The 24,122-nt window shown below is 42.0% G+C and overlaps 1 protein-coding gene across 3 annotated transcripts in view; it reads right to left on the bottom strand.

Moving 5' to 3' along the window:
- The window catches only part of KCTD1 (potassium channel tetramerization domain containing 1), an 87,632-nt gene that overhangs the window by 41,303 nt on the left and 22,207 nt on the right, over nucleotides 1-24,122 (bottom strand). For all 3 annotated transcript variants that reach the window (XR_009048005.1, XM_057699036.1, XM_057699035.1), the window contains exon 2: nucleotides 1,177-1,355. Coding sequence is in view for 2 of the 3 variants with exons in the window: in XM_057699035.1 (XP_057555018.1) it covers nucleotides 1,177-1,355 (179 nt within the window). In the remaining variant the exon portion in view is untranslated. The remainder of the gene's footprint in view (nucleotides 1-1,176; nucleotides 1,356-24,122) is intronic.

The raw sequence follows: 24,122 nt of genomic DNA, 5'->3' as shown, positions 1-24,122 counted from the left end.
AATTCTCAATATACAGATGTTTTGGATAACTGCATTTATAGAGATCTATTTTTTTTAAATCATTTCATGTCGACTGTAGAAATTAAATCTGGAAATCGAGAGGGAAAATAGTTCATCTTTCTTCTCAACCTTCACATTCCTTCATAAAATATCAGTTAGTGAAGTGAGATAAACAAAAAAACAAAAAAGCGGTCTTCATGCAGTTATTGACAGTGATTTTTACATTCGTACTCTCTACTTAGGCTTTAAATCATCTGATATCTGTCACATTGTAGGAGGCTCTCAGAAATGAAATGAATGCTTTTCTGAAGCCCAAGTGCTATGTTTCCATTCCATTTGAGCAGAAACAAGCAGAGAAACACCCTGACATCAGCCCACGTGAGCTAACGCCTCTTCCTCTATCCACCAGCCCAGCAGCCTCAGATAAATTCCCTAATAGGATCTGCCACAGCCCCCAGATCTAGGAGGGACCGGGAGGGGTGTACTGGGGCACAAAGTAAATAGTTTCTTTGGAACTCCTTTAGAAACGGGCAGGTGGGCATGTGGGCACGTGGGCACGTGGGAGGGAAGCTCTCATCAGTGTGGTGTACACGCCTATTTGTAAACCTCTCTCCCCCTTCACACCCTTTTCATATTTGCTTATCTGTCTTGAGTGCTCATAACTTCCACTGCCCTTCTTTTTTTTTTTTCAAACAAGACTATCTTTCTGGACTTTTGCCAACTATTCTAAATATACTGCCCTGCTGATAAGAGTCTCTCTCGCTCTCTCTCTTTTTTTCTCCAGTTCACAAGTTGGTGGGCCACGTGACCCCGCCCCCCCCCCCCATAAAATTCTAAGACGATAAGAAAGTGTGTTTTAGAAGAAGAGGACAGAAGAAAGGTCAGGGGCTAGAAATCATCATCCTTTGTTTACTATGCTGAGAAATGTGAATATCTCAGAGGAGTGAAATATCACAGAACTCCATCCTCAGTGACACTTTCACACGTCCTCAGCTAAACTCTGGATCCAATTGTCATGCCCCAGAGCAGCCTCCATAGCAGGGTGGCCCGCACGATGCTTTCACGTCCTATCCCTGGCCCTGCGAGGCCACGCTGCTAAGCCGATCAAAGGAAAAACAGTGAGATCATCAAATACATGCACTTTTTAGAGTATGACTTTTTGGCTTTATGGATTACCTTGATTCGGGGTATTTGGTGAGGGTGGCCAGGCTGCTGGTGTACATGTGGCCGCCCACGTCGATGTGGACCGGCGCGTTGGATTTTGTGAGTTGTGCTGGAGTAGGAATGCCTTGGTTGTTCAGTGGAGATGCAGGAGATCTAGTGATCAGAGGTCTTGACATATTGGGCCGGCTGTCCTACAGAGAGATAAGCAAGTTTAGACATGTTTTCTTTTGTCATTGGAGAGAAAGGAAACACATCCTACAGAATAAGCCAGTGACTAGTGTTGATATTCGTTTGGCAATAAAATCTGGAAAATCAGCAAGCTCTTGCTTCTGCTGTAATGAATATCAAAAAACCCCAAAATCTGTAACAAAGAAAAGGCAAACTTCCCATGTTCAGAATCAAGGAGCTGAACTAATGTTCATTTCACATCATCCCGCACACCGTGATGACTTATTTCACCAATGAATTCTTGCATTTAACAACTAGTTAATGGCATGTGGAGAACTACTATTCATCCCAAATGAAAAGATAAACAACACTTAAAACAGTCCACATCTAAATAAAATACATATGCTTTATCCTTCTCTTGGAAAACTTCCTTATTGCTGTGAGCTTGGGATAAATACAGACCTTTGGCACTTGGGTTCTGCAAAATGTTTTCTTCAATTTCTATTTTCCAAACCAGGAAAAAGAGGGTATGACTGGTCTAGCCATCAGCTCACATACTCAAAGAAACCTTGTAAATAGGCACCAGAAGTTCATCAGTCAACAGATGAGAAAAAAAAAAAAAAATCAACCCACACTCTACCCATTTGGTTCCTGCTTCTCTCCCTATAGGACTATGGGGCTGGGGACACTTTGAAAAGTGTCCCCTCCCGTGATTAAGTACAAGCTCAGGAGCCATGAGCAAGCCGCTCTTCTGTGTGTCGAGCTCCAGGAAGAGATCAAGTTCCCAAGGTGGGGCTGAGGCAGATGTCCGTGTACAATGTGCCTGCCCCACAGGCAAAGGTACCACGGGAGCAAATGGAGCAGGAGGACATCACATGATGGCAGTGAGAACGTGCTGAAGAAACTGTACTCTTGAGAAAATAAAATAAGACATCCTTTCCATGGATACAATATAAATGTTTCAAACACTACCCAAACATGGTTGATCGCTTTTAAATTAGAGCCCAAACCACAGACAAGTCAAGTCAGGTCTCTGGCACTCAATGAATGGGTCAAATATTTAGAATCTACAATTGAGGAATATGCTAAAATAGCACTTATGTCTGCATTCTGCGAGGCAAATGCCACAAGGATACTCGCAGATTTATAATTTAGCCAGAGATTGTTTGCAAACATGCAAACAGTGTGTGGCAAAGCCAGTGATAAGGCATAATACAGGGATTTTGAGAAATGCCTTTGATGGCGATTACAAACGGGAAGTCATCTAGTTTTTGTGCGTAAAGCCCAGCATGATGAAATAAAAATTTGCAAAACATCCTAGATTTTATGATCCGAAACAGCTTTAGGAGCTACCTGGGGCACAACCGTTAGACTGGTTAGCATTAACCACATGTCCAGGCAAGACTGGAACACACGTGCTTTCTGAAACTCCGCATCTACTGTGAATGGGGTGGTGACTGGGTCTTTACGCAAAATGTTGACCATCTGTGTGGTGCTTTTCTCCAGGATGAATTAAACAGAGCCCAGGAACAGTCACAGAGAAAACAGTGTTTTATTTCTTAAAATGGGTGGTGGGTTCGTGGATGTTCACTATGTTATTCTTTATATGTTTCTGTGTATTTTTAACAATGCAAAATAGATATGAAAAAACACAAGGGATGCTTGCAACAGAGAGAGAAGTGAAAGAGATACTGGATAGGAGAAAAAGCTAAAAAACAAGGACACATTTGGTAGGAAATATAAAACAGTTAAGGTTGGGAAATATTAAAAGTAGCATTTTAAAATCTGGGTGTCAGAAAATGCATTTTTTCCTTTAAAAATACAATCATATAACCTCTAGTTTTAAGAGCTACCTACTATCTGACTCCCTTTTAGAAAATGATTTCTTGGCTAAAGACACACACACACAACTCCCACACACATCCCCGTCTCTGTTACAATTCAGTCCATCACAGCACTGCAGCGTCTGTAATAGTTTTTCAATTGGACACATTCTATATCCTGCCTCAGGGTGCTCCACGAAAATGAACAGATTTGCAGGGTTAATACTGTAGTTAGACTGTGACCTCACTCAGCACAGCTCAAACACTGCGAGGTCTACTGAGAAGGAGGAAAAAATGAAAGCATAACTGATCGGTTGAAGGAGTCCAGATTTCTTAGAATATATACCATGTACACCGAAAGTCATATATGTATGGATATTGCTAAATTTAAACTTAAACCCATGTTTCCTCCGTTGGGGGGGGGGTAGTGGGGGGATTAACCATTAAGGGCAAGAAGGGAGTTTCCTGATAGCTGGCTCAGGCAGACTAGTAAGACTATTTTTTTTTTAATTGAAGTATAGGTGATTTACAATTCTGTGTTAGTTTCAGGTGTACAGCAAAGTGACTCATATATATGTGTGTGTATACACACACATGTCTTTTTCAGATTCTTTTCCCTTATAGGTTATTACAGACTACTGAGTATAATTCCCTGTACTATACCCTAGGTCCTTCTTGCTTTTAGTAACACTTGAAGTGTTACAATTGGTCTTTGGTGAGTCCTCCCAGCTCTTCTCTGGGGTTCTCTCTTCCCATCCTGGAAGCTTTCTGTGTTCTGTATTTATCCCCGTAGTTGATCATTTCTAAGGCATTAACTGCTATTAGCTAATGGAGTAAAGGGTATCCACTCAGTATTTTCTGCATTGGTGCAGGCTGAAAGAACTTTTAAAACCCCTAGGCTGGGGAAGGGGGAGCATATTTGGGGCTGGGTAGTCTTGGCGCTTGTAGGAGACACTCAGATCTATTGCATCGAATTCCAGGTGCCTCAGTGACACAACTCTGGCTACCTCCTCCCCTTGATGGTGACTGGAACTGACACTTTCTCTTTTTCATCTAGACGTTGAGGTTCCCGGATGGGATCCCTGGGCCTGCAGCAGCCACTTCCCTATCAGCCTAAGGATGAAGCCCGTGCCCAGGATGGCTGAGCTGGGTCGTCCCTGGCACTGCTGCGACACCAAATCAACCAACTGTGAGCCTCCAATCTGTAGATTTCCTGACACTTGGGAAAATAAATTCATCTTTAAAGCTCGTCTGAGTTGGGAATTCTGCTACTGATTCTGATTCCTACCCTTCCTTGATACAGCTGCCTCCCCGTGCGGTCATTTGGCTTGGTGAGACTTGGCTCGTGATGCCAAGAACAGCTGCCTGCTGACAGATGCAGCAGAATTTTCTGTCATTTTTTAATTATCACCATTCTTCAACTATACTTTCCTATCTTTAATTACTCGCCCAGCATCATCTCAGTGTGTATATGTCTTTCAGCATCCCTTTCGATGAAATGAAAACCATGAACTTTAACCAGAGAGCGTGCCAGCGTCTTGGATGTGCCGTCATTGCTGCCGGAGAAGCAGCTCAGAGCACTGACGTGTATTCAGAGGGGTGGCCAGGCAGAAAGGGGCTTCTGATAATCCCCCTCGGGAACAGTCCTCCCCAGGGCGGTGAGCTGGGGGAAGGAACCCCACCCTAACATTAAGCCACCTGGTTATTGGCCCCTTCCTCGTGCAGCCCACTGTTCCTTCCTTCCACAGGTCCAGGCAGTGTCCCCAGAGATGACCATACACCAGCGAATAGGACAGGCTGCTCTGGGGCCTCACCAAACTTGTTCCGTGGGAGAGAGAAGCCAGGAAACAAGTAACCACCACAGGCAGGGGAAGGCCAGGTTACTGCGGCAGCTTCACTGTGGGGACACGTAATCCAGGCCTGGGGGCTGGGAGGAGCGATGCGGAAGGCTCCCTGGAGACAGTCTAAGCTGAGATCTGATGGATGAGAAGTCAACTCACAGTGGGATGCAGGAAGGAGAGCACATGGTACATTCTAGAAATTAGAATTTCAGTACACTGTGAGAATTCTCCTACTTGTTTTCTCCCCAAGTATGAGGGAAAGTGCGGGAAACAGAAGCTTGTAAGATGAGGGTCTGAGGACCATAGAATTAAATGGTAACTTACAATGAAAACAAAAATAAACCACCATAACATCCTTATGATGGGAAAAGGTGAAGAAGAAGAGGAAGGAAGCTCACAGCAAGAGAGAGCTGTCCAACAGAGCTTTCTGCAAGAATGGAAACAACGTTCCACATCCGCCCCATTTAGTAGGGTGGCCGCCAGCTACATGTGGCTATCTGAGCCCCTGATGTGGGGCCAGTGTGACTGACGAACTGACTTTGTAATTTTAATTTATTTTAATCGATTTAAATTTTAAGGTAGGTAGGGCAAGTGTGGCTAGTGGCTGTCATATTGGACAGCAGAGCAAACCTGGCTTGCATTTTTCTTAATCTATGGAAACCCAAATCATGATAAACTTGAACTTATCACGCAGGGAGAAGCATGGGCATTTTAAAGTAAATACAAATGCCCCCCCCCCCAACACATTCATTTCCCTCTCCCCTTCTAACGGCATTTCTTCCTTCTTTACTGATTTTATGAAAATAAAAGAGATTAATAACCACACAGTGAGGATGCTACACACACAACATCTCTGGGTCTCAGAGAGCCGGCCCGGAGACATAAAAGCACATCCCGAATGACTCCCTTCCCACGAGGTTACAGACAGTAAAAGGAATCTGTGATGACAAAGCTCAGAACACTGGCCACATTTTTGCTTTTTTGTCTTTTTAGTGGAATAAATAATATTGTGCTTCATACAGCACAGTATTATATTATGCTTTATGAAATGCATACACCTTTTATAATTTTTATTTTATTTTTAGTGTGAAAAATTAGAAAGCTATAAACAACAGAAACTTTTAGTTCATTAAGCAGGTTCCTGTATCTCATGCTAAGAAGCTGTCTTATCCCAGAATGAATACATTTAGACCTCATATGATGTAAACCCTTAGATTCATTCTACACAATCAGGAGTTATGGGCCCTTTCTCTTGGCTCCTATGAGACCACTGTCTTCAGTTTCCCTCTAATTTCTCTGCAGCACCTTCCCTAGCCACTTTGCAGAATTGCGTTTCTATATTCAACCAATGTTCTGTATCAAATGTTTACACTCTCTTGAGAAAACCCTGTCTATGCTAGCAGCTGCAACTACTGCCCATACTTGGATGACTCAAATCCGGACCCCAAGCCCTGGCCTCTCCTCGCACGTCCAGCCCCCGATTCTTGCTGCACACTTGAACATGCCCAGTCATAACTCTGTTAAGCTGAAAACTGAGTTCAGGATTTTCCCCTCAAACCCTGATGACCTTCCGGTTCTCCCGACCTTGGTGACAGACATCACCATACTCACAGTTGCACAGCCCAGACACTGGGAGTCATTTTTCATACCACCCTCTCTCACACTCCTCATATCCAGATCCACTTGATTTTACCTCATATGTTTCTTAAATCCGTTCAATTCTCTCTGTCTCTTGCCACATCCCTGGCCCAAACTCATCCCCATCTTGCCTTATCACCCTAGTTTCTTAACTGGGCTCTTCATATCCAATTTGCTACTTTCCAGTCCATTTTCTGTGCATAGTTTGATATTCCCATGCATAAACTTCTCAATGACTTTCCATGTGTTTTAGCAAAAAGACCAACATTCTTAACATAATACACAACATTCTGAATAATCTGATCCCTACCTACCTCACCAGCTTCATTCTGATCCATTTTCCCACTGGCTCCTGCACTTCAATTACTGCTGCGCTGTATTTTCCAGAAAGAACCACAATACTATCTCTAGACTCATGCCGTTCTAGAACCTTACCATTTACCATTCTCTATCAAGGGGGGAGTCTATTCACCTTCTCTTTGAACTCAGGCAGGTTGATGACTGCTGCAAGCAATAGATTAAGGCATAAGTGATGTTGTGTGACTTTTGAGGCCTGGTCATTTTAAAGCAATATAGTTTCTCCCTGGTTTCTCTTCTGGGGCGGTATTTTTTTTTTTTTTTTTTTTTTGGGAGGGGGGCTGGCTAGGAGGAGATAAGAACGAACCTTCTGGAGAGCTAGAAAAGTCCTGAATCTTGATCTGGGAAGTTAAAACAGTTGTATACATATATACATCTAAGATTTATTCACGTGACTCAAGTTATATTTAAAAAGAAAATAAATGAAAAATAATCTTGGAAGAAACTCTTCCAATCAAAAACACTTTTCTTTTCAGATAGTCATTTAAATTTCTGTGAAATACTGTCTTTTTTTAAAAGCCAAAAAAAGACGTTTATTATTTCCTCCCGTAAGATTCACCAAACCAGACTCTAATACCCTGACATGAAACAGTGCCTTAAATTCTATTTCTAATTCTTCTTTCCCTCATTTCTATCCTGTATAGGTTTTCCAGGCATGTTGATCAGTTTATCTTTAAAATTTCCACTTCCCAGCTGCTTTCAGTCTGCGGCTTCCTTTAGCTCCATCATCCATCTCACCTACCCAATGGAGCGGCAATGATTTGGGGGGAGGATAGTCCTTCAAGGGATTTGACTTCAGGCATCTTTCAAAAGAAGCTAATGAAAAATTTTCCTCCTAAATCTAACCTTGCTGTGTGCTGTTCAAACAGGAGCCCCAGGGGCACTGCCTGGAACAAATGAGCTGAAGTTTAAACTGAAAGTTTTAATGACTTTATTTGTTAAGAATGTATGCCCCCATCTCATGTCACGCTTCACTATCAAGTTGGACTATATTACCTCTTTCACTGGGAAAAGAAAGAAGTTTCTTAGGGATACTTCCAGAAAAGCATGTCAATAGTAAAATATTTATCTATATTATTTGATATTGTAATTTTTAACATTCAATAGAGCAGTGAAGGAATTTAACACAAATCATAACTTTTCCACAAATTTCAGCCTTGGTTTAAAATACATGTATTTAGGGACTTCCCTGGTGGCGCAGTGGTTAAGAATCTGCCTGCCAATGCAGGGGACACGGGTTTGATCCCTGGTCCGGGAAGATTCCACATGCTGCAGAGCAACTAAGCCTGTGCGCCACAACTACTGAGCTGTGTGCCACAATTACTGAAGCCTACACACCTAGAGCCCATGCTCTGCAACAAGAGAAGCCACTGCAATGAGAAGCCTGCGCACTGCAACTAGAAAAAGCCTGTGCACAGCAACGAAGACCCAACACAGCCAAAAAATAAAGTTCTCTTTAAAAAAATAAAATATATGTATTTACATCACACACACTCTCACACACATACTCAAGTAGCTTCTAAATTATATGGAATGCATGGAGAATGAAGTGTTCCCATTGATTCTGTTTTCTGATAGTTGGCCAACCATTTAGGCCATGCAGCCTATAATCAAAGTGTCTTAGACAAGGATCCTGCTTCCTAGGACAGAAATCTGTGGTTGCCTTGGGAGGGTTAGTTTAGAACGGACACAATCCTGTTGGACTCACAGTAAAGGTTCTTATAGAGAAACATCACTTCACTGCCCATAGTTACTTAATCGTGTAGCAAGACTCTTAACCACGATGTCAACATATTTAGGAAGGGCCCTCACTGTTCTTTCATTCAAATCGTATTGATTGGGCTCCTACTATGTCTCAAACTTTATGGTCTCTTTTGACTTTAACTAAATAGCAGAATGAACCTGGAGAGAGAAAAAATCTTTTCTTATAATGTCACAAAGTTTAGAAAAAAAAAAAAAAGCCTCAGCAGTACTTCAAAATTGAAGGCTGTTTCTGTCAATCTCTGAAGTCAGCAGAGAAGTAGGCTGAAAAGTCTTCTAAGCAGCCAAGCTTGGTATCAAATCTTCCATTCGCTTTATTCACAGGAATTCCCTTCAAACTCAGAGAACTTGCTTACTCAATTCAGAGATTCGTAGCAAGTGTGGTCACTGTTTTTCTAGACCGTACAAGAATCATCCGAAATTACGTCATCCCTAGATCAAACCCCAGGCTAATTTAGACTGGAAAGTATATAATACACTGAAGAAAATTTTCTGCCCAAATATGATAAAGAAAAACTCTTTTCTTAAGGTAAGACAACTTTCAAAACTTTATACAGCGGGGCAGAAAATCACCTACGCAGAACACCTCAAGTGTGCAGGAGAAAGAGCCCTGGTTTTTGGAATCTGAAGACCTGGTTTGAGTTGAGGCTCAGCCTTTGTGTCATTTTGGAAAAGTTACCAAACCTATGGGACTCCAGTTTCCTCATCTGTAAGACAGGATGAATCTTCCACCCTACAGAGAGAGAAAGCTGGCAGCCGGTGAGATGTTTGTGAAGGCATACAATACAGTGTATGACATAGAGAAAGACACAGGACGTTTCTTTCCTTCTGCAGTGAAAAGTTAAATTTAATAAACCAGTGCTCTCAATGTACAGAGAAGATGTCTATGGATATACAGTGAGAAGTATAGAGAACTTCCAAAGCACTTGAGGAGGTAAGACCCACGGGTGAGAAAGACAGCATTTTACACTGAGAAAGTCCTACATAGTGGGGTATAGATAAATAAAAACAAAATAGGACAGAGCATAACAAGATGTGAGTTATGTGCTTTGGATAAAGCCTATGAAAGGAAGTAGAGGATGAGATCTTCACAGTAGGTTCATAAAATGAACTGGCACTTGAGCTGTACTGATTCTTTTTTTTCAGATCAGAGCCTAATTTCACACATTAAAAAAACCTGGAAATCAAAAATAGGAGACTTCAAAGTTGTTTCAAAATGACTCGCAACTGTGTTAAATTAATCTGCAATTACTTCCTAATCTGAAATAGCAAAATGTTACTCTTCTTGCTTTGGGCCAGGAGAAGGGGTTACTATTGTTTATCTGTTTTAATGCACAGTCTTTGCCAGATATGGAGTGAGTGCTCTCAACGTGCCTTCCCCCTCCCCCCCTCCCAAGAGTGAAATAGGTATCCAAGAAGTTCCTGTATTAGATTATCAAGCTGGGGCCATGAAAAGAACAAGTATTTGCCAAGATTTCTCTGCCTTTTTCCCCAAAAGCAAAGTGATTTGTAAAAGAGAACATTTTAATAGAATTTTGCTGTGTTTATTATAGCTGGATTAATTTCTAAATTAGATTTCTTGGATATTTTTAAATGTACTTAAAACATCATTGAGTATTTTAAAATAGATGTTATAGCTCGACTATGGATATTATTGGTTTTTTTAAAAATTAAAACAGCATTAAAGTGAAAGCAGGCTCTGTCACGGTTCTACGGGGAAAGGCCATTTCTTTGCAAAAATATGTGTATGTACCATGAAAATATTTGAAATTAAATGCACCAAAATATTAGTAGGGGGTAGGACTGGGTGATGATGTTATATGCAAATTTAGTTTTTGTTTTTTTCCTCTTGTGCTTTATAGTGTTAAACATTTCCTACTTTTGAAATTTAAAAAAATATTAAAAAAACAGGACTCTATTGCCCATTTGAATCAATTAGTATAGACTCTTGGCACACAGCCCTCATTTACTTTCATAATCAGGATTTTTCAGACATTTTTAAATGAAGGACTGAATGAAGAAATACAGAAATGGAACAGAACTTAGGGGTAATGCTTCCTTTCCCTTTATTTTCTTGCCAGCGAGGAAATGTGTGGAATAGAAAATTAAATGGGCCTCAGGTCATGGTAAGCTCATATTTAGCTGACAGAAGTCTATTTAAGCTTGATCCTGAAAGAAAGGGGCAGGAGCCTGTGGTTTCCACAGTCTTGGGAACTATCTGGTCATCTATCCTCTCCCCCAGGTCCCTTCCATTCCCACATCTAAAACCCAGCAAGAGTAAGATGATAAAAGCCCCACAAACACACACACACACACCTCCTGCATTTCCAGAAGTGGGTTCTGCACCTGTTTTCTTGAAAGGAAGATGCACATGGCAACAAAGGTTGGCAGTGAAACAGTATCTAAAGCTCAGAGAGGGCCTTCTAGTCTGAAACCAGAAACCTCTGCACAATGTTAAGTATTATCACCATTTCACAGAGAAGGAAGTTGACTCTGAGGTCAAGTGGCTTAGCCTATAATTATCTAGTAATGAATTTACTCTGGTATTTTACACGCTGGCCATTGTGTACCAGGATAAGGTTACCACTCTCCACTACTAGGCGATCCATGCCCTGGCTTTTACAAGAGAAGGCAGAGATTTGCTTTGCTCCATCCACATTCTTCTGCTCTGTCTGTTTTGGGATGAAGACCATTTATTGGCTGGAGAGTCTGAAGGATGGATGGTCAGTGGTCATGCACAAGGCAGCTGCCAGCTGGCCCAGGAAGTGGATACCTTTCCCCCAGCCCCTGACTCTTTGTTTCCTAGCACAGAGAATTGGCATTTCATTTACTCCTCTAACTGCTAGTCCTAGGTGTTAACTACAGGACACATCTGCCTCTAAACAAACAATAAACTTGACTTACTGTTTTCTTCGATGTGGTCATAAAAATTCCTTGTCCAGCAGAGTGTCAAAAGCTAAATGGGTTCCTTCGAACCTTAACTGAGTCCATAGGAATCTTCTCTTAAGATTCTTGGATGTCTATTTGCTTGACCTTTATGAGAAACTCTTTTTTTTTTTTTCCTTTTGGCTGCATCGCATGGCATGCGGAACTTCCTCGACCAGGGATGGAAGCTGTGTCCCCCCACACTGGAAGTGCGGGAGTGTTAACCACTGGACCACCAGGGAAGCCCTGCTTGACTTTTATGCATTAAAAAATAAAAAATTAAGATACACAAGTTTGCAAGTATGCTGACTTACTCTCACTTATATGATAGGTGTGTTCAAAAAGTTCATTTGCCTACTTGCTCATTTATTGAGAAAATGTTGGCTGGCTAGTCTGTTTGGTGCTGGACTAGGGCACTGTGGAACCGAACAATCCAGGGAGTGAGTCTGATCTGGGAATAGGCCATATGCACAGGGAAGTCCTGATGACAAGAGAGCTCCACATAAATAAAACAAGAAGATCAAATTATGCTTTAAATGTCCCGAGAGCTACTTACTGACAATCTTAAGCGAATCATTTGGAGGGCAAACAATACTTTGGTACAATAAGGAAAGAATCTCTTTTGGTTTTATGAATCCAGAGTACATTATTTTTAAATAAGACATACAAGGATCGTACTCCTAATTTTTGACCCAATTACCTTTTAAAGAGGGAACTGGTTTCAGTGTTTCTAACAGTGTTGACACTGATTGAAGTTTCTCAACTCAGAGACACTTTCCTGAGGACGTGACAGAGGAAAGACCCAAGGTTTCATCTGAGCCATGTCACTGATGAGTTATGCGGGAAAATTCCTTCATTTCTCATTTCAGTTTTCCTATGTATAACAGATACAGTTGAACCAGATGGTCTATAATGCTTTTTTTATCCCAATTTTTAAAAACATTTCTATGATTTTTAAAAATATAAAACCATAGAGATTTAAATGTTTAAGAAAATTAGTGTTTTAGGAGGTCAGAATTTTAGAACTCAAAATTCTTTTGAAAGAAGAACTGGTCATGAAATGAAAGGCATTCCAAAACTATGAGTGAAAAAAAAAAAAGGAAGAAGCCAACACAGAGAGATTTCTTAACAATCACAGCATTTTCGCTAGCTGATTAGGAAGATTACATTTTAATCACTACTGCTTTTTGTTTGCCTTCACTGACAAGAGGAAACAGGCAATAAAATACAGTGCTTAATGAGCAGAATGCCTGCTTCAGAGAGATTCTTCCCTTAGTGCTATTTGACTGCAATACTGTTTTATATATTTATATTGTGCACTGTTCTAAAAGACTAGAGTGGTCTGAAAACAGCTTATTTGAGATTCCCTTACAGAGTAGAAAACCTTTATTTTTGAGATAGAAAACAAATGCTTTTTAATAAAGTAAGAGTTTCTTGTAAGCAGAATCAGTGTCATCTTTTCAAAAAGACATACTGAGTAATAAAAAAAAAAATCAGGGCGATTGAGAGCAACAGTCTCGATGTTTCCACACGAGAACCCATGGGTGGTGTGTCGTGTTGACAGGCATGCCAGAGGGCGAGTGGCTTGCCAAAAATGCTTCTCCTAGGTAACATCTCGTGCCTGGTGGAATCTTTGTCCCCAGAGGATGGAGACTGATTCTGGTTGTTTGGGTCGTCCTGGTTCTTAGTTACATGAGTCCCATCTGAGCTGCTGATGGGAACTGGTATGAAGTAAGAGTGGAGGTGACTCTATGCGCCACTCTGGCTCTGCTCCTGATGACGTGGCTGAAGCCGTGTCTGGCAGCAGCCCGTGACGCTGGGGGACGCAACAGTGCCTGCAGCTGAGCTGCTGGTCCTGGTGTGAGACTTGTTTCTTGGGAAGTTCTAGAGGGGACAGATTGATGAAACCTCCTGCTTAAGAGCAGGTGGATGAGGAGACAGCACTGAAAGCACAGATGAGGAAGAAAGTAAATGAGCAGTAAAGGCAGCAGCGAGGCAGTCACCCTCCTCGGGACTGTATTGCAACGAGCTAGCTATTCCTTACAGTTTTCACAGCTAGCTATTCCTTACAGTTTTCACGGCGTAAAGGAGACATCTGTGTTCTTCGGGAAGTATCTTAAAATAAATACCAACAAGAGTAAAAAAAACTAACTTTTTAAAGATCAACCTGATTGGCAAGAAAAGTATGGTACAAAAATGAAAATGCATTAGAAAAAAAAATCACACCTGGAATTTACCTAGTGTCTTATGCACATGAAGCAGTTACCTGTGAGATCCCAGAACTCTCAATTCCTTATGAACAATCATAACCCATAAGCATTTCGAAAAGGTCCAGAGGGGGAGGAGGGCAAGGCCAATACTGTCTTTTGCAAAGAAGGGAACTGAGGCAGGAATATTCAGATTGCCCGATAGTTGCCCAAGGTCATAAAGAGTTAGCTGATTTAAAAGTCAGTACAAGACATTCAGGGATCTCCCCTCTCAAATGTGCCAGCTCGGTCTGGGGCAAATTGGTGGCACATGACCCCCTAGCGCTTGGATCAGACTTCGAAAGTGGTCCTTTGGTTTGCCTGCCACAGCAAACAGCATTGCACTGGAGCATTTCCACTTAAGCAAGAGCCATGTGGAATGGAATGTCTTTGGTAGTCTTAAAAGCCCTGGCTTAATTTCATTAGGTGGTAATTTAACCACAAGACACAGTATATAATGCCACAACAATGGTGGGGGTGGCGGAGTGAGTAATGAAATTTGGTATAAGGGGAAAAGTGGTCACTGTTAGAGCAGCAGGAGAAGAACAGAAAATGGCTCAAGAGCAGAGGCCAAGAAGAAATGAGGAGACAAGAAAGGACGAAAGAGGGGCAGGAAGGGAGAAAAAGCCAGTGACATGGGAGGGAGAGGGGAAGAGAAATCGATGGAAAGGGAAATGCAGGTGAGACAGGAAGAAAAGCATGTGTGTTCAGGGAATGGGGTGGATGGACTAATTTCATCTGCTCATTTCCCAACCACCTGTCCCCTCTTCTATTCAGGAGGTCAGTTTCTAATGCCCAGCTGCTGCCCACAGGTCCTCTTGTTTATTTCACAGCAGATCTTACTTGATCGCTCTAAGTGGGGAGTCCCAAGAGAGGTTTGTGGGAAGGGTTTGAAGCGTTCTCTGGGTCCTACAATTTGCAATGGTCTCCTTCATAACCAAGCTGAATGATCCCTCGATGTATTGCTTCCTTCTGAAGATCGTGGGGATGAAACCTAATTTTTAGAAAACCAGGTAGACAGATCCTTGACCCAGATGGAAAGCTGGCCCCATATATAAACTCGCAGATTAATGGCTCCAGCCCGTAGGATGGAAGATCACAGGCATCAAATGAAAGTTTACAGCCACAGTCAGAGTGAAACCAGGGGCGTAGGCGCTGCCCAGTTATTCTTCCTACCAACTCCCCACAGGACTTAATGAAATACTTTTTTATTTTTGTGCACAGCAGAAAATGAATAAACAGTACTGATGATGATAAAGCAAGTCTATAAGGCTCCATAATTGAGGGCTCTGATCGCCTTCCAGGAAATGACCTCAGAGATTTCTCCCTTCGGGCAGTGGCCCTCAAACGCTTTTTCATTTGTTGTCTACCCATCTCATCCATCAGATAGAAAAGACAAGACAAAACCCGCCATCTCGTGGTGTTCATGGGCACAAATGTCAATTAAGGAAAAATTAAACACTAATGGGGTGATAGGGATTTTGTGGAAATAAAGTACAAGCGTACTTCCCAAGACAAAAGCCTGATGCTGCTGTGCTGCGCGGTAAGAACACCAGCGCTGGGAGGAACCTCGGGGGTTAGCAGTCCACACTTGTAGAAGCAGGGCATGAGGAGTCTTGGTATTGCTGAGGTTTACATAAAATGACAAGGTGGCCAGCTCTGCAGGACTGACTCTGGGTCCCTGCAGCTCCAAGGTACAGACCTGGGGCGGGGGCGGGGAGGCAGGGCTGGACAAGAGAAGAAAGTCAAACGCCACCAAGTTCCAGTGCGGGGTGAAGCCTTTCACAAGTGAGATGCACTCAGAGTCACCCCTGGAAATCAACCAAGCTGCAGGCTCCGCGGGGACCCGAACAGTGTTTTGTTCACAGTCTCCAGCACAGAGCCTGGCATTTATCAGACACTAATAACCATTTGATGAATAACTTAATATTGAATTCCAGGAGGAGCTATGAAAGGTGGGTGTACCACGGTGCCCTAACCATAGAAAGTGCTAGAAAACACTTAAGTATAGGAGAATAGGAGCAGAAAGGGAAATAAAAAACGAACCTGGGGCTGGAACAGGCAGAACACTTCAAGCAACGTGACAGAGCAACGTAGAGCTGCACGTTATTTGAACACAGACACCATGAGAAATGTTATGAATAACTTAGGTGGACGTTTATTCGGTAATAAAAGTAATAACATTTTCAAATGAAGTAAAATATTTTATGGTATAATCTTATGAATTGACAGCTATTCTTTCTAAATTATATTTGGGAAAATATTAATAACATCAGCAATTGTGCCTGGAGGCAGAATGGGACAGAGGGCTCCAGGGCCGGAACGCTGGGCTCCAATCTTAGTTCCATCATGTGCCTGCTGTGCGATTTAACTGCTCTCTGCCTCAGTTTCCCCATCTTTAACAAGGTAATAATAATGCTTTTTGTGATTATTGTGAAAAATCAATAATTCATGTGAAAGAGTAGACAGTTATGAAAAGCACTTACCTAATGCCTGGAATATAACCTTTAACAGAACGGAACTATTTTTTTCCCTTTTTTTGGCCACGCTTCCCTGCCTGTGGGATCTTAGTTCCCCTACCAGGGATTGAACCCGTGTCCCCTGAAGTGGAAGGGCCGAGTCCTAACCACTGGACCACCAGGGAGTTCCCCAAGTAAGCTGTTATTTTTAATGATGGTTTTAAAAATTTTACAAATGATAACTGTTATTTCTAAAGGATTTAATGATTATTTTAAGAGATACTTACGGGTTGGGGTGGGATGAACTGGGAGACTGGGATTGACATATATACACTGATATGTATAAAACAGATAATTAATGAGAACCTGCTGTATAGCACAGGGAACTCTATTCAATGCTCTGTGGTGACCTAAATGGGAAGGAAGTCCAAAAAAAAGAGGGGATATATGTATACACACAGCGGATTCACTTCACCGTACAGTAGAAACTAACACAACATTGTAGAGCAACTATACCCCAATAAAAAAATTACATAAATAAATACATAAATAAACTGGGGGAAAAGAAAAAAAAAGAAAAAAGGAGAGATACTTAAAAATACCTGTCTATACATATGTGGCTCATACACCCTTTCTCAGTCCCTGTGTTTTCCAGTGATTCTGAACTTGCTGTGAGGTCCCAGCTTACACTATACTGCTTAGTATGCGTTACTATGCAATTATCCAGAAACTTAAACTTTACAAGTATTATCTGCTGAGAAAAGAGATAGTATACACTATCCGATACACATAATGTATACTGATGAACTTCTGATATTATGGACCGCCAAGAATAGTAAGCAGTAAATTCATTTTTTCCCCTGCTTTAAATTTATTTTTTATTACTTTATTATCAAATCTGTTTGAGTACAACTTCTAGCTAAGTGAAGACACTTGGTGAATGAAAAGACACTTGCCTGACTTTCACAATTGTGTTAAATCCAACAAGTATTGCTTTCCACATGTCTTTGGAAACTGCTCACCCTGATGAGGGCCTCAGCTGCCCACCTAAAGAATTCTCATGTGAATGGAAGTGCCCTCAGAAGCAGAAAACACGCCTCCTTCTGTAGTTTGTATGTATGACAAATAAGGGAAAGATGAGTGTCTGGTATAAGGGTGGTGCTAAAACCATAATTACTTGTTTGTAAGTCAGTCCAGTATCGTATGGGAAAGTGTTTTGTTGAAACAAATAAATATTCTAAATCTTTACCTTTAAAGACATCTGGCCTTCTAATGGAAATCCTAAACTAAAAGGTAACCAAAGGAAGTTAGTAATAATGGGGAAGATGATCTCAGTATTAATATTCACTCAACCATTTACATAAACGAAGACTCAAGATAAATTTCATCACTGGGCTTATTTTATCTGCTAATAATGTACTTGATATATCCTGCTGCATGTAGTTGCACTATGGAAATTAAAATGCTAAACAGTGAGTGCCACGTCTCTCTCTAAAGCTGTATTCGGTTGCACTAAGACATTTAGTTGGATGATAATAAAGAAGGACATAGGAGGAGGTAAGAGATTAGCGTACTTGAAATGTAAAAAAAGCAGTCATCATGGAGAGGGACTATGGCTGTTGTAGGTAAAAGTCTACATACTTGGAGCCAATTGCTGCCATTTGTGACTGTTAGTTTAAAAATCTGTGAAAAAGCATCAAAATCAACCCAATTCAGTCTTAATGAGACAGCTCTAACAGGATCCTATTCCCTGTACCTGTTCTAATTAGCATGAATACATACAATACGCTTAACCAAATTACTGTTAATCCTGTAACACGGGATCGTATTTGAGGTAACAGCCCTAAAACAGAATTTGCACATTACTATTTAGCCAATAAATGGCAAATGAACTCAGGGCTGGAAAAGAGCTGATATGTGATTGTTTCCCCCCAAAAGGGAAACTGAGGCTCTGGAAGACTCGGAGACTTGCTCCGGGCCCACAGCTGAGACGTGTCCGGTGAGCAGGACGTCAACACCAGCTTTCTCTCTGCCACCTCCCCAGAGAGAACTGGAACCCCGGAAACCTTGTAAAACTAAATGGAATTCACATGATATCCTGCCTAAATTATTGATGACGTGTAGTATTTGTTCCCATGCCACAACAGAAGACCTCGGGTACCCCCACGGAGGTTATTAAGTATAATTCTTTGCTTTTTAATTGCCACTTACGCTGAAATTACTACCTCTTCAAGATGGATATGAAGATAATTTGGAGATTTAGCTGTAGGTAGATGCCAATTTTAATTCACACATATTTCAAAAGTGATATGAAGGGTAAAGGAGGAGGAAAATATGACAAATTGGAACTAAAAAAACAAAAATTAAAATGACTGCTAAAAAGGTGTCAGCCCATTCCATGTTTTAGCTCTAAACTGTTTACTATGTCCCAAACAAGAAACTGTAAGGCAAGTAGTAACTTTCTATACACGCCTACCAACGTTTCTGCGGCCTGGCTGGCACGGGAAATACCGAGACGGGTAAGAACGGTCCCCGTTTTGCGCTGGCGCAACGTTACTATCTCAGCATGGGGCCGGCATGGCCCCCGTTTTAATTTCCTAAAGGCTGGATGTTTGGAGAGCTGGGTTCGAGGGCTCCTGCTGCCTAACGTCGATAAACCTTCTCCTGCCGTGAGATGAAGAGGCTGAACTTCAGGGGAGGGCCCACCTGTGTTCACGGGGCACCTTTACTTTTCAGAAGAAAGCTTACACGTGAGTCGCCGTTGCAAAGCGGGAGAAGGCAGTGGTGCTGGGGAAGCCGGGAGGGGCAGGGGGACAGGACCACCCTTCCTCCACCAGGCCCACCCCGCCAGGGGCCCCGAAGGGTGAACAGCTGGGGCCTGGATTATCGCAGAGGGGCTCCGGCTGTGACAGCCCCTGAGGCCACTAATAACTACAGAGACAAGCAGCACCGGGGGCCTCACTGTGTGCCCGCCGGGCACTGTACCCAACAGGTGGCCCTCAGGACCTCATTTCATTCCTATAATGACTTTGTGACACTTCACTGAAAATACCATCACAGCCATATTCCAACAGGCTGATGTTCAACTTCCCTCAACTAAACACATTTTCCAGGTAGCAGTAATTAAAGACACACACACACACACACACACACACACACACACAGCCCCAAGAAACTGCCTCTTTTATAAATGAAGAAAAGAATACTTACCTCACAAGGCTGATCTGAGGATTTAATGACAATATGAGGTCTCTAATATAGGACCACAGGCATAGTAAGTAAATAATCAATGTTTCTTTTTTTAAAAGATCTATCACAATTATGCTCCATCTAGCTACAGAATTCTAAGGGCTGGATTTATAGTTATTAAAAACTTCTACACTAGATTCCTGTGGATTAATGGTTCACTTTAAAAGCAGACACAAGCAAAAAAGCCAGCACAGAAGAATATACATACTGTAAAATTTCATTTATATGAGAGGCTAGAAAAGATACAACTATAACTAATCCACAGCAGCAGGAAGCAGACCAGCGGTGGATTGCCTAGGAGTGGGCAGTGGCAGGGGGCCGACTGGGGAGGGACCAGAGGAAACTTTCTAGGATGATGGAAATGATCTACATCTTGACTGGGGTGCTGGTCACCTAGGTGTATACGTTTGTCAAAACTCACTGAACTTACACTTAAACTGGATGCATTTTGCTGTATGTAATCCCACCTTAATAAAGGTGATTGAGGGACTTCCCTGGCAGTCCAGTGGTTAAGACTTCACCTTCCAATGCACGGGGCGCAGGTTTGATCCCTGGTCAGGGAGCTAAGATCCCACATGCCTCCAGGCCAAAAAACCAAAACATAAAACAGAAGCAATATTGTAACAAATTCAATAAAGACTTAAAAAAAAAGGTGACAGAAAAAAAGTAGTTCTAAGAAAAGAAAAAAAAGACAACTACAAAATTTCACAACTGAATATTTAAACAAATCTCTTTTCTCTTGCACGTTCTCAGTGGGACGGATCTACTATGTTGGTGTTGTGGGTTGAATTATCTCCCCCAAATATTCATATGTTGAATTCCTAACCCCCAATACCTCAGAAGGTGACCTTATTTGGAAATAGGGTCATTGAAGGTGTAATGAACTTAGATGAGGTCAAACTGCAGTAGGGTGGACCCTAATCCAGTATGACTGATGTCCTTAGAAAAAGGGGAAACTTGGACACAGGCGAGCACACAGGGAGAACCCCATGTGAACATGAAGGCAGAGATGGGGGTGATGTGACTACGAAGCCAAGGCATGCCAAAGATTGCCAGCAAACCTCCGGAAGCCAGAAGGCAGGATGCAACAGATTCTTCCTAGAGCTCTCAGAAGGAACCAGACCTGCGACACCCACCTTATCTGGCCTCCAGAACTGTGAGATAATATATTTCTGCTGTTGAAATAGAGACACAGATGTAGAGAACAAACATATTGACACGAAGTGGGGAAAGCGCAGGGTGGGGGATGGGTTTGAGGTGGGATGAATTGGGAGATTGGGATTGCCATATATACATTACTAATAAGAAACAAATATATCAAATTGTACACTTTAAATATATGCAGTTTATTGTATGTCAATTGTATCAATAAAAGTTCTTAAATATATATGTGTGTGTGTGTATATATATTTCTGCTGTTTAAGTCATTTAGTTTGTGGTACTTCGCTATGGCACCCTAGGAAACTCAACTGTAGTTTAAGTCTAATCAAATCTTGATGTCATTTATCCCTCAGACAAGAGTCTACCAGACTCTGCTGAAGAGCAATCTGCGTGGAGCTCAGGAATAAAGGTTAGTGTTTTCCGGGCACTTACTGTGTGCCACGTGCTTTACGTGAGTCAACTCACTGAATCTCTGCAATGACCCTAAAGTAAGAATTAATACACCACCATTCTCAGACAGAGAAACTGAGGTTTATACAAGTAATTTGGCCAAGTCACAAAGCCAGTAAGTGGCTGAGAACTCAAAGAAATTTCAAGCATCTCCCACAGTGCTTGTCTGCTACTCCTTGAATCAGAAAATAGCATTGGTAGCTGACAGCTATGTGGTTATCTTTTGCAATTTCTAAATTATTAAAGTTAAAATTATTTTAAATAGTACAAATAAACTTACAGAGATGCCTTTTTTTTAAAGTTGCAAAAAATTTACATTTTCCCTGGTGATGTAGACTTGTGTTTCTCAAAATGTTATGAAAGGTAGTAGTGCCAAGTGTTATCAGGTTGGGGAAGATGACAAGTTAATTCAGATAAATCTGGACAACACTGAATTATGTAGGGTTTCCTTACCTAGGGTTTCAGGATGATGGCAATATTCCCCCAAACGCACCTGACCTGGGAACCCTACTTTTTAGGAACCTGTCATAGAACCAGTGTTTCCCTTCACTTCCTCTAGGGAAAGTCCACTGTGTACAATGTCTTACTTTCTGTTCGAACTTGCCACGGGATTTGGCTATTACAAGACTTGATTTTTGCATCTATCAAAGGTGGATAATAACGTTTTACTATCACAAAGGGTTGTTGTTGTGGTCAAATTATGTAATACACAGGAAAGGACATTAAAATCTGAAAAATCATAAACTTAAGGCAAGTCTTGTGTGGTTTTGGGACAAATCTTACCTGTATTTAACCCAGGTTTTGAGTTTGGAAAGGTTGTGGTGGGGGGACCTCCCTTTACCTACTGCTGATTCTTCTTTTCTAATTTAAGAAAGCTGCTAGCAGACTGGAAAAGGCAATTTGTGGAAGAAGGATAAAGGTTTAGGTGATGGAACTCCGGCCATTCAGAACCACTCCTGGGCTCCGGGGTCTGACCACTCTTGCTGGAACCCAGCTGCAGTAGCGTGGCTGCAAGCAGTGAACAGACTGGAAGCTGCAGTCCTGCAACAGCTCGGATGAACAGGATTTGAGGGCTTCAGGAGTTGCACTGCACACAGCGCTGGGGGGCAAGGGGGTGTTTACTCAGGAGCTTCCCAGCTGTTACCTTGGTGACTGCTAATGCAAATACCCTGAGATCACCAGTTGGAGCCTCTCCCTGCTGCCCTGGTTCAGAGGATCCCCTAGGAGCTACCAGGAGGTGAGGTGCTCACCCTAACATCTGGATGAGGATGCTGGTCCTCACCTGCACAAACTGCCTGCTTCCAGGCCCACATCCCCGCTTTCTTGTGGACCACACTTGCCTGCTGGGCGGGGGGCAAGATGAAGGCACTCCAAAGCAACTGAAATACTTTCAGCCTTTGGTTCAAGAGAGAAGAAAAGACTCCAAAGATCCCCCAACAGTATACATAACCTGAATATTCAAGGTACTATTTTATTTCCAAAACAATCTGTCTCTACAGATAGAATGAGCTCCATTGAACTGCACATACGATTTTAATTTTTCCCCTTAGCGATGATTTGTATTACTTATGTGAGCCCCCCAATTCACGCATGCTCAGAAATCTATATCCCAATGACGTTGTTCCGTCTTCTTTCCATATTGTCTAATTTTTTCCCAAACCGTTGAGCAGCTGCCATACACACAAACATTTAAGAAAGCGCTACCTTTCAAAACTCATATGGGATGCATGCAGTATATTTGAATATGCATATTAAATAGCTGAATCATAAGAATTTGTAAGAAAATGTAACAGCGGCCATCTCTAGGGAGGAAAGTGGGGACCCGGAAGTTAGGAGTAGGAGGCAAGACCATTTTTCATGGCACATTTTAAGATTTTAATATGTGCATGTGTTAAGGTATAAAACATTCTTTAAATTAAGAAAAGAATCTAAAGGCACAAAACCACACATGCCCTTCCAGAGTTATTTGTTAGAGCCAGGACTTTTACTCTTCCCCAAACAAAATGCCTTGATCTCAGTGTTTATATGTACTGCCTGGATAAACTCTGCCCAAAAAGGCCCTCTGGAAAGAATGCTGAATATCAAAAGAGTTCATTTCCCTAAAAAAAAAAAAAAAATCCCTCTCCTAGAAAACCCAGCCAATATCAGCCACTAGTCTCCAGAGCTTTCCTTTGATGAGGCTGGCAAAGAGCAGAATTACCCAAACAACTTTTCAAATCTTGGTTTATTTCTCACAATGCATCTCTTTCTACCAATAAGGACTTTCCAAAAGGCCTCAGGGGTTAAGAGGAAGATTCTTCACTGGGTGCTTCACTGTGCCGGGCCTTGTGCCAAGCGAGGTACAGACACTCCTGCGTGAGGCAGGGCTGCTAGTAAGGATCCTTGACAGGTGAGATGTAGTTAAGAGGTGAAGTAACCTGCTTCAGGCCTCAACCTGCACCAATGCGCATGCGCTGTTCCGCTTTGCAATCTGCCTCTTGTCCCATGCTGAAATCTGGGACACGATTACTCCTATTTTATTTCCAAAACAATCTGTCTTGTTAGGGGTCCCTATCTCCCCATCACCTTCAGTAAGATCCAACCGACTGTCCACCTCATTCTCTTCTTTGCAACCCAGAATTAAACTGAACTAACTTGCATTTCCCAAAGATTTTCCAGATGTTTGCACACGCTGTTTCCTCTGCCTGAAACACTCTTCGCAGGGTGGGCCTCTTCGTGCCCCATCCGGGTGGCCTCACATCCCCATAACCACCTGTCATGTCACCAGGGTTTCATGTTCTCTAGATCATATCCTACTCAATGCTACTATGTTGCTACTGTATCCTATTTTCTTGCTCTTACCTATTTCCCCTTTTTGTCTGTCTCACCCCATATAAGCTC

Source organism: Hippopotamus amphibius, chromosome 11, assembly GCF_030028045.1.
Source record: "Hippopotamus amphibius kiboko isolate mHipAmp2 chromosome 11, mHipAmp2.hap2, whole genome shotgun sequence".
In the NCBI taxonomy this organism is placed as follows: domain Eukaryota; kingdom Metazoa; phylum Chordata; class Mammalia; order Artiodactyla; family Hippopotamidae; genus Hippopotamus; species Hippopotamus amphibius.
Note: the sequence above shows the minus strand (reverse complement) of the source record. Positions and strands in the feature narration are given on the sequence as shown.